This window comes from Castanea sativa, chromosome 12 (assembly GCF_040712315.1).
Source record: "Castanea sativa cultivar Marrone di Chiusa Pesio chromosome 12, ASM4071231v1".
NCBI lineage: Eukaryota > Viridiplantae > Streptophyta > Magnoliopsida > Fagales > Fagaceae > Castanea > Castanea sativa.
In genome coordinates this window covers 712706-723065 of record NC_134024.1, presented here as the reverse complement: position 1 = coordinate 723065, position 10360 = coordinate 712706, and the positions used below count along the sequence as shown (strand labels likewise).

Genomic DNA, 10360 nt, shown 5'->3' with positions numbered 1-10360 from the left:
TTAATTCTGCGAACCTTGATGCCTACTTGTTTAGAAAAATGGACTTTCATGTAAATTTTTTGTGGCCGTTTAACGTGTGCAGTGTTTACTATATGTGTGTTGGATGAAGCAAAAGATTATTGCTCTATTTCATCATTTCAATTAAGGATAATGCTTTGGTGAAGAATACTTGTGAGAGGTATGGTGGGAATTTTGCCAACAATTATTGTTCATGTGGACAATCTAATTGAATGAATATCTCGTTATCTTTATATTGCAACTAAAATTATACATGTGCTTGGCACGGATTCTTGCTGAATGCTAATAATGGACACTCTTTTGTCCACAAATAATTAATTTGTGTCATTATAAATTATAAAGTCAGAATTTCGGTCCATTGTTTATCCAACACAAAAGAGAACGTTTAAAAGAGGAAATGAACGAGAAAATTGATAAGACATAAACTATAACCATGCTTTTTTTTTAAAAAGCATTTTATAGATGATATATATAATAAATCAAAAGTTCCTATTTGATTTGATTAAGTAACGTACGTACTACAATTTACAAGACAGACGCATCTGTTAATGTTTACAATTTCAATTGTTATCCAATAAATTGGGCAAAACTATTTTCTTCTTGTTCTACTCATCAATATCCTTTATGGCATCCTGCATCATAAGCATTAGAATAGAAACGAGTCAGCATTGTGGAAGAATGATAAGCAGTATAAAAATTGACTAACTTCAGAATTTAAAATCGTTGGCAAGTGAAGCCTTTCAAGTAATCCCACATCCGTATATACATCATTTAGACAAAATTATAAGAGCCCCATCTCCAAATTCTCACCCATATTTAACCTAAAAAAATCTTTTTTTGTGTTACCTACCTACCTACCTACCTACCTTTTAAATTAAGTTACTTAACAAAATGACAAACTCTGCCATTTCTCTATTTGATGGGCTAATGGGGTTTTTAATAGTATGGGTTTGGTTGGCATTGGAGATGGAGCAACATTGGAGCTCAGGGCTGGCTAGCTTGGGTTAGATTGTTGGTTTAGGTATATCCGAGAGGCACGTGTTTATTGGAGATAGGAATAATAAAACCAGAGAAAAATACCGTGGGTTAAATTTAGCTCTCTAAGAATCTAAGAGCAGTGTATTATTGAAGGAAAATATAACATAATGCATTGGAGAGCTACAGTGGCTTTCTGGATTTAGAGCGCGTAGCAGTTGGATTTTCTACAAAGCCTCAAGTGAGGTATGTAAAAAATGAAGAGGAAGAGCCTCAAGTGTGGCTGTTGAAGATGCTCTAACGCCACACTAACTCAACCAAAATTTTGCCTCATTTCCAATTATGGAGTCAACAACATGAAGGTACCACCCATTATGCCACTACTTAATTAACAGATAGTGAGACTGAATTTTAGCCATGAGATAAGGGTCATTAGCATGATAGCTTGGGCAGTTAAAATTCACTAGTTTTAGACACGCATAATTTGCCAAAGTGTTTGGCAATAAAGTTGCTTAGTTTTTTACACTGATATTAACCCTATTGGCAAAATGAGGGATTAGGATAGGAACCTTAAACATAATAGGTTATAAGAAAGAAATACTTTGCAAATTGCAATAGAGACATTACCTTAGCAAGCTGCGTCACATAAGCTGCAGCAATTGCTGTGACCAATAGTCCTAGACCAAGTGTCAATAGCTGACCATTTCCTCCAGGTAAACCAATCTCAGATTCTTCTTGCTGAAACATCACCAGAAAGGGGGGGAAAATCAATAGGCAGACAATCAGATTGAATCTAATGGCAAATCATCCTCATTAGTGGAAGGTTGTGACCTAAAAGAATAGAAAATAAATTCAAGCACCAAAATTGGAAAATAATGAATGACTGATAAGTTTGTGCATCAAAAGCCTAATACCAAACCAATTAACCCATCAAATGCCTTCAATCAATCTCAAAAGGCAATCAGTTTTAGTTAAAAATTGGTTGTTTAGACTGTGGCCTTGCATTTCAAAGCTTCTACTGTGTGAAAGGCTCAAACTTCTTAAAAACACACCTTCTGGTTTACCAACCCATTCTTTTATCTCATTTCACTATGTTGCTAATACGTTGAAGAAGTTAGAGCAGGATTTGTCATAGGGTGGGAAAAGTTTTAAATGGTTGGATAAAGTATGACTGTTACACTTTTATAGGCTGTAAAAACTAACGAGACCACTATTACAGTCTAGGCAGTCATAAGGAACACACACACACACACACATACATATATATCTTCTAGAGGTTGTTAGGATGAGTCTTCATGGACACGCATGTTTACTTTTTAAGTAAAAAAGAACAGAGACAAAATGTAATATTCAAACAATCGGCACAATTACATATAAAGTTTGCAGTAAGAAGAACCAATTAAAAACTCACAATAATTGCCCGCCCAAATGCACCAGCACTCACATAAGCCCATGTTCCTGGAAGCATCCCCAACCAACTGCACACAAAATATTGTTGAAATTTGAATTAGAAAGCAGAAGATTGCGAGGGTTTTACAAAATCATATAAAACTTATATTGTCATTTATAAGTGATTAAGAGTTTTAAAAGTAAGTTCCCAAACATAATGTTAGCTTACCAACATGTTGTCACACTACACATTCCCAATAGCGAGATTTTGGCAAGTGCATTATTGACTAATGTATGCCACTGCTTCAACAGAACTTAACTAGTGAGTTAATAGATTATCTTTATGGTATTACAAATTCTCTCCAGTTTTGGCTAGGTTACACACCTAATTTCCACATTTTTACCATGCTCACAATCTAATTTGATAATTTTATTCATTCTACATTTTGAACAGGCAAACATGAATAAATAGACAACTCAAACCTTGTTGCATATATATTAGTAACATATATTACTTGAAAGCAAGTAGGAATGACAACTGGAGCCATGATCAAGCCAACAGTGACTAAGCCATGCATTACATAGACACATTTTTGGCTTTTTTTTTTTTTTTTTTTGCTAGTATAAATTAGTCAAAACAACATCTCGACAAATTGAAGCTAAAAGGTTATATGATTTATAAGTTTTAAGTCAAATCATCTTGGGGAACTCAGATGCCCATAAAAATGGCAAACGATTTCCAATTAGTAAAACATCCAAAAAAAGTTACCAAAAAGTGAAGCAAAAACATATACAATAAACCAAAAACCATTAACCATGAGCAAATAGAATCAACAAGAAGCAAACCTTCCCAACACGTATGGTACAAACTTCACGGATGTCAATCCATATAGATAATTTCCCAAAGAAAATGGAAGTAAAGGGCTTAAACGAAGGAGGGTAACAACTCTGAAGCCATTTTCTCCAATTGCTTTGTCAATTGCTAGAAATTTTTTGTTTCCTTCAACCAGTTTAAGAATCCGCTCTCGAGCAAAGTATCTAGCAATTAAAAAGGCTGCACTTGCTGCCACCTGAAACAAATTACCGATTTAGAAAACAAAGCTTAAGTAGATATTGTCATTTTGATCTTTCTAACTTGCAAAAGAAATTGACTCACTGTTCCACTGATGGAGACAATGATAGTGCCGATAAGAGAACCAAAAAGAAGACCAGCTGACATGGTCAAAGGAATGGCTGGAATCGCAAGTATCTAGGAACATAGCTATTCAAAGTCAGTATTAGCAGCTAACATATATATACATAGGAACACATGTATGTGTGTATAGCTTTGGAAATTGTTGGACAATGTTACAGCACCAATTTGAATAAGAATGCACAAGTTCAGGAGAATAGCCCAAGGAAAACAATTGTCCTTAACTTTTTTTTAAAATAAATATTTTGATAAGTTATGCACACACCCAATGAGCCTTGAATGCACAACGTCACATTCCACTTTACTCTTATAAGGGGAGGAGATGCATTGGCAATATCACCCTTGAGTTTAGAGACCATGTCGACATCATGAAACTCTCAGTTTATGATGTGGAAAATAAAAATGCCTACCTATTTTACTTTATAGACAAACACTACATTGCCTTGACATTTACTAGCATGCACATCTTGTGATAGGACAAACAAAGGAATTTGTATACGTGTGCTTGTGGCAGGTTACAGGTTTGGAAAATTTGTGGATCTTTAGAATTATGGAAGAAAAGGTCATGGATTTGTGTTAGGTATTAAAAGGTGCTTTGATGAGTTATTTGATGACTATTTGGTAGAAGAAAGTATGTGAGGTTTTAGGGTTTTGATAGGCAATACAAAAGGCTTGATTTTGGCTTGTAAGGAAGAATAAAAAGAGAGAATTTAATGGTGTTTAAGGGCTGTATTAACAATACTCAGGAACGGTACCATCAGAAAGAGAGGAAGAAAAGATGGAAGAGAAAGGGAGAAAGTAAAACATGAAGGCGAACATGCCTCAATGCTCAAAACACTCAATATTTTTCTTTTAATCAACTTCATCTCTCTTTGGAGTAAATTGAACACCACATATGTGTAAAGGCTCTTTCTTGCACTACTAGTATTATTAGCACTCCTAGTTTAACTAGTAAACTAAAAACCTAAAAAACTATCTTGGACATAAAGAAAATGACACGTAAGAAGATACTAAGGATCTCCTAGAAAATTATAGACCCAACTAAACTACCAGAATACCTTTAATTTGCAGTGATTACAGAAATGACAACTTTGACACTTCATACAAAATTGACCATAACTTATTAAATTAAAAAAACCTAACACTCAGACACATATAACTAGACCTTTAAAACCACACAACTTCACATGCGGACCCCATAAAATAATTCTTGAATCGGTGAATTCGCTAAGTAGTAATAAACTAATCTTCTAAGGTTGCATCACATCTAGACTGCATATTTTTCACAGATATTAAAATTTTGCCACTGGATAGAAAATACACCATAACTTAATTAAGTTAAAAAACCTAACACTCAGACACATATAACTAGACCGTTAAAACCACAGAACTCCACATGTGGACCCCATAAAATAAGTCTTGAATTGGTGAATTTATCAAAAAGTAATAAATTAAACTTTTATGGTTGCATCACAACTAGACTACATTTTTATCCATATTAAGGATGAAATGTATTGCTGAAAATAACATGCACTATACTCAGGAAAGAGTTCCAGGTGCATACTTCCAGTCCTGCATAAACCGCTACAAATAAAGCATATCCAGCTGGGCCATAACCTGTTCAATGAAAGAAGTTTATAAGATAAAGCTGAGAGCGCATTCTTTTATTATGATGAGCTAAACGCTATATTGCTGTCTAGATATACTCTGAAAATGCTGCTAGCATGGGCTAGGAAGAAACACAATTTAGGAGTTCAATGGCATCATAAATCAGGAAAGCAGTTGCTCCAATTCGTAGAGGAGGTCCTATCATCAAGATAAAGCAAGCACTTTCCGTTTAAAAATAACTCCAACCAAATTCATACATGCAAAACTATTTCCAATTTACACAAGATAAAACTACAACTTTGAAAATTAGATTGCATGATTGAGCACAGGATTCTAGATCGCAGTATAATCACAACAAAAATATGCAAAAAAGTGTCTCAGCAGGTATATAAGGCATGCAATAGGATGCCCTGGCAGTATTAGAATGAAGTAAAGTGCTTCACATGTGAAAGCTCCCCATTTCACCAAGTTGGCACCTGTTTCTGTAGGGTAATTCTACAGTTTCTAAAGCTAACAGATGAAGTTAAGCAAAAGTGTTTCCCATGATAGAGCTTATTGGCAAGAAATGAAAATAAACATTCAGGGGATTCCCTTCCATTTGAAATTTGACTACTTTGCAACTTGAAACTTATGCATTACAAACATGAACCACCTTTGAGAGACTGCACTTCCACAGCCAATAAGAAGGTATTATCTAGTTATAATGACCAACAGGATTAGATAATATTTTGAACGTATAGGATCCTAAATAGGTCTTGAATTACAACAAAACCATTGAGATTCTTCTACCAAAAAAAAATCCAATCCAAATTGACATAACAACATCAAAAGGGAATAGTATAGAATTCTAATTCCAATTAATTGAATCCACACAAGTCCTCAATAGAGTGGCAACATTCAGAGAATCCCATATCAATGATACTAACAGAAATCAACAAAATCCAATCCAAATGGACAAACAACATCAAAAGGGTATAGTATAGAATTCTTCTTCAATCAATGGAATCCACACAAGTCCTCAAAAGAGTGGCAACATTCAGAGAATCCCATATCAATGATACCAACAGAAATCAACAAAATCCAATGCCGAAGGAACGAAATTTTCACACAATTACCTTCGATGAAAGTAGAAAATTGAGTCAAGAAGGCATTAATCTGGTCCCTGTAGACATACCCAACAGTGGAAAAGCCACCAACTACACCCACCAGCAAAACACCAGCCAAGATGGTACCTTTAATAGCAGTGTCACCTTCCAACTCCAACCCACCACCCTTTTCACCATCTCCTCCTCTCTTATCACCACCACCACCTCCACCACCACCACCAGCACCGCCTCCACTACCTTCTTCTTCACTCCTTGGATTGCTAAAGAACCACCTGAGACTCTGTGGGGCAGTGCTAGGAGCAGTACTTCTTTCCTGCTTCTTGGTCTGCTTTAGAGAAGAGCAAGGTGTGAGGAAGTGAAACCGCTTGTTGGGTCTGAAGCTGAAGAGGAATGTGGAGCTGAAGAGACATGGTGGTGGTGAAGGTTGTGGTGGCCTGAGAGTGAGGAGGGTGCGCATTTTAAGGATTGGGTGTGGTGTAGGATAAGGGGGCTTCTAGTTCTAGGAGGTGTTGAGGAAGTGCCATCTATTGATGAGAATTTGGGGAGTGTTTGTGTTTTTGTTTGACAGTTTGGGTTGTTCTGGATTTTGGATGAGTGACTGGGAATGGTTGATAAGAGGAAATTTTTTTTTTTTTACTTTTAGATGTATGGAATTTTCGTGCTTTTTACACACGTGTAGCCGTATGAGCCAGTCAAAAAAATAAAAAGAAGTTGAAAGAATAGAAAAAGAAAAGTCTTTGGGTTCTGCTGTGGTTCAGGAAGTGCCAAGTTTGTGCCTTATTACCTTTGGATCGGAGTCAACACTCAAGAGTATGTGTATAACAATACTTATATATACAAAAAATTTCACTATTTTCAATAATTGGGGTGGTGAGTTGTAATTGGTACTAAGTCAAAATGATATTAATAGTAATTTTATGTAAAATGATTATTTGTTAATTAAAATGTTGTAAAATTTGTTATGTCTACGATTAGTGAATAGGTATATGATATACTTCCTAATTACAGGGATGAACTTGATAAAATTCCTCTCATATATTTATATACATGGGTAAATTGCACCAATTGCCTTCCTTGAGGTTTCAAAAAATATATTAGAATTCTCTTTTATTATATAAAATGACATTTTATTTTATCTTTTAAAATTTTATTATTATGTAATTGGTGACTAAGCATAATTTTGAGATTATTTTGGTTGAGAATTTAATTTTAAGTATAAATACTCTAACTTTATTTGTAATAAACATAAAGGGTCTTTAAGTATAAACACTCTAAATTTATTTGGTCATAAGAGGTTACTTGTTGTATAAAATAATAAATCAAAATATCAAGGGATAGAATATCATTTATAAAAATAAGGGCAGACTTTTCTCCCAACTTTGAAGGAGGACCATTCGGGATGTGGCTTGATGGTAGAAGTCTTTGTCCTTGCACCCAAAGAGAAGTGGTTTGAACAATAGTTCCAGTAAGGTCCGTGTGGTACATGTGACATTACTCATTGTCATCATGTGGCGTGAGATCGATGAGTTCACACTAGAGACCCCCTTTTTTATTTAGAAAAAAAAAACTTTGAAGCAGGTTATTGCAATTTAAATGTACATACACACACACGCACACATGTACATTCACACAAATATATATACACACACATATATCCTAGTTAGAATTCATTGTAAAAAGAAAAAAGAAAAATCAATACATCACAAATATGAGTTAACCCGCTACCATAGTACCATTTTCCATCATTTGCTAAACTGAACCCATGTCACACAAGGATTTGATATGATGCTATAGTCTAGGGTAATTGCAATTGTGCCGGATCTAAATCCATCACACAAAATCTCTTTTGTGTCTCTTTTGTGTGCCTTTTTCGAATGGAAGGAGACAAGGAGAGTAGAACAAAAAATAACTAAAATTGACTAAATTTTATTACTATATTTCAGTCACCTTCTCCTCTCTTCTCGTCGCCATCCCTTCCAAACATAAACTTAGTCATGTAAGGGCACGACCCCAATATTCTCATATCTACTAAATTCCAAGGTCCAAACTCCGGAGTACAAACCATCTTTGCATATAAGCTGAGGCTGGGTAGCTACTTGCCTAATTGTCCTGGCATCACTTTGAAGAATCTACATGGCTTTCAGAGTTTAGGGTGCTTTACCTCCAACAACTTCCCCTTTGTAAATTGTAATATAAATTAATGCTCACCCTCCACACTAGCTGCCTCCAAATTGTTAGACATGGTCACATGTCAGATCCGAATATGTTCAAACCCAACCCTAGTCCATCAAGCCTTTAAAGCCCATTCCAAGAGGGATCGGGTCAACCCACTTATCCACCATTTTAGCACCCACTAAACAATGTCCAATTTAAGCCCAATCGTCAACCCAACCCCATCAGAACCAAAGCCCAAATTTAATTTCTTAAGACCAAATGGACCAACTCAAAAGTCGTATTCCTACCAATCTAGTCCGTCGACAATGTAGCATTTTAAGGGCTTGGATGTCATGGAAACTAATGAGGACTGGAAAACTAGAGAAGGTGGCACACTTTTTTCGTTCACTTCAAACTTCAAAGCCTCAAAGATTTGAAATTGCATTGGTGGAGACTTGAAGAAGATGTACTCCCTCACGTCGCTGCTCTGACTCATTTAGGCCTCTCCAGCAGCTTCTCTAAATTTTTGTACTGTTTGAAGAATAAACCGTGACTTTTACATTTTAACTACCCACTTTTTCAAATATACTTTCCAATAGATTCTTTATCCCATTCTCTATCTCATTTAAATATTATTTATTCATTCATGCATTATTCTTTTTTATTATCATTTATTCTTCCTATATTCATTTCCAACAATTATATTTTTCAATGAATAGTGTTATATTCACAACATTTTTCGCAATACTTTCACAATAAAATTTATGTAAAAAGTTGTAATTAGTTCTATTTTGAACCCACCGTTGAAATTATTTTTTTTCTCACCAATATAAACTAATAACAATCTGTTACTTAAAATATATTTTGAAAATATTGTGATGGTATTTTTCAATTAATATTTTTTTATATTTTTTATATTATTTTTCTTTCTTCCCTTTGTCCTCATCCATACGTTTCTTCTTTCTTTTTCTTTTGGTTTTTTCTCCACAATACACGTATCCCACACCTTTCCTCCATCTACATTCTTTTTCTTTTTCTAGTTCATTCCGGCTCTCATTTCTTCAGCTCTCTGTCTCTCTTTTTCTCTAGCTATCTCTTTTTTTTTTTTTTTTACTTGATTCTAGAACACTCTCTCCCTCTCACACAAACAAATTCTCTCTCATACACACATAGATCACCGGCAGAGAGTGGAGATCGGCATTCTACAAGTTTGTTTGTTTGTTTGTTTTTTTTTTGGTTTTGGTTTGATTAGTTTTTTTTTTATTGTTCAGATTTTATTAGGCTTATGAGAAAGATTGTTTTTGTTTTTCAAATCTTTCGATTGGGTTTTGTGATTTTGTTTTGATTGTGGTATATTACCGTTGAGATAAAAAGTGAAGAACAAAAGAGAAAAGGAACTAGTGAGAAAGAATATTTTTTATTCAGCAGGGTATTTTTTTTAAGATGAAATAATGGTTTGGAGTTGCTATCTAGAGAAGCACTGTAGCAACTTCAAAAAAATTTTGAAAAAGTTTTGTGTTTAGAGAAGCTGTTGGAGGGTGAACAGTAGCATTTTTTGGACTAAAAATAGAGACAAAGCATCTACCGAGCATAGTTGCATGAGTGTGAAGCGAAGTATTGTTCATGCAAATTGTGACCAAAAACCTAATTTGCCCTAATTCTTCTTTCTCTTGAAGAAGCTGCTGTGTTTGTACACCGTAGGGTTTTGTGACCAAGTAACTTCATGATCTTCATCGTGTGATAAACTAAAGAACTTTGCAGCCAACATCCTTCTCAAGTTGGTGATTAAGTTGCGTACTAGGATCCACACTTCTATTGGTTAGTCACGTACTAGGAGTTGTGCATTAAAAGGAGAGATTGTCATTACAGAACAAGTCCAATTGGGTAATGGGGTAAGGGTTCAACTGTAAGTTAGTAT

The 10360-nt window shown here is 34.9% G+C and overlaps 1 protein-coding gene across 1 annotated transcript; it reads right to left on the bottom strand.

Annotated features, from left to right (window-relative positions):
- Nucleotides 1-428: 428 nt before the first annotated feature.
- On the bottom strand, nt 429-6880 carry LOC142621314 (uncharacterized). The gene is made up of 7 exons (XM_075794632.1): nt 6298-6880; nt 5139-5191; nt 3539-3631; nt 3229-3452; nt 2405-2471; nt 1621-1731; nt 429-650 (listed from the first exon to the last, which is right to left on the bottom strand). The coding sequence occupies exons 1-7, from the start codon at nt 6743-6745 to the stop codon at nt 624-626; spliced, it is 1023 nt and encodes a 340-aa protein (XP_075650747.1). The 5' UTR covers nt 6746-6880; the 3' UTR covers nt 429-623.
- Nucleotides 6881-10360: the final 3480 nt, after the last annotated feature.

What these genes read in the sequence shown, in the direction of transcription:
- LOC142621314 (XM_075794632.1), bottom strand. Translation starts at nt 6,745, where the DNA reads ATGCGCACCCTCCTCACTCTCAGGCCACCACAACCTTCACCACCACCA. An exon ending in GTACCATACGTGTTGGGAAG is followed by an intron (nt 2,472 to 3,228) that starts GTTTGCTTCTTG and finishes TTTTGTGTGCAG; the next exon opens with TTGGTTGGGGATGCTTCCAG. An exon ending in ATGTGACGCAGCTTGCTAAG is followed by an intron (nt 651 to 1,620) that starts GTAATGTCTCTA and finishes CTTATGATGCAG; the next exon opens with GATGCCATAAAGGATATTGA.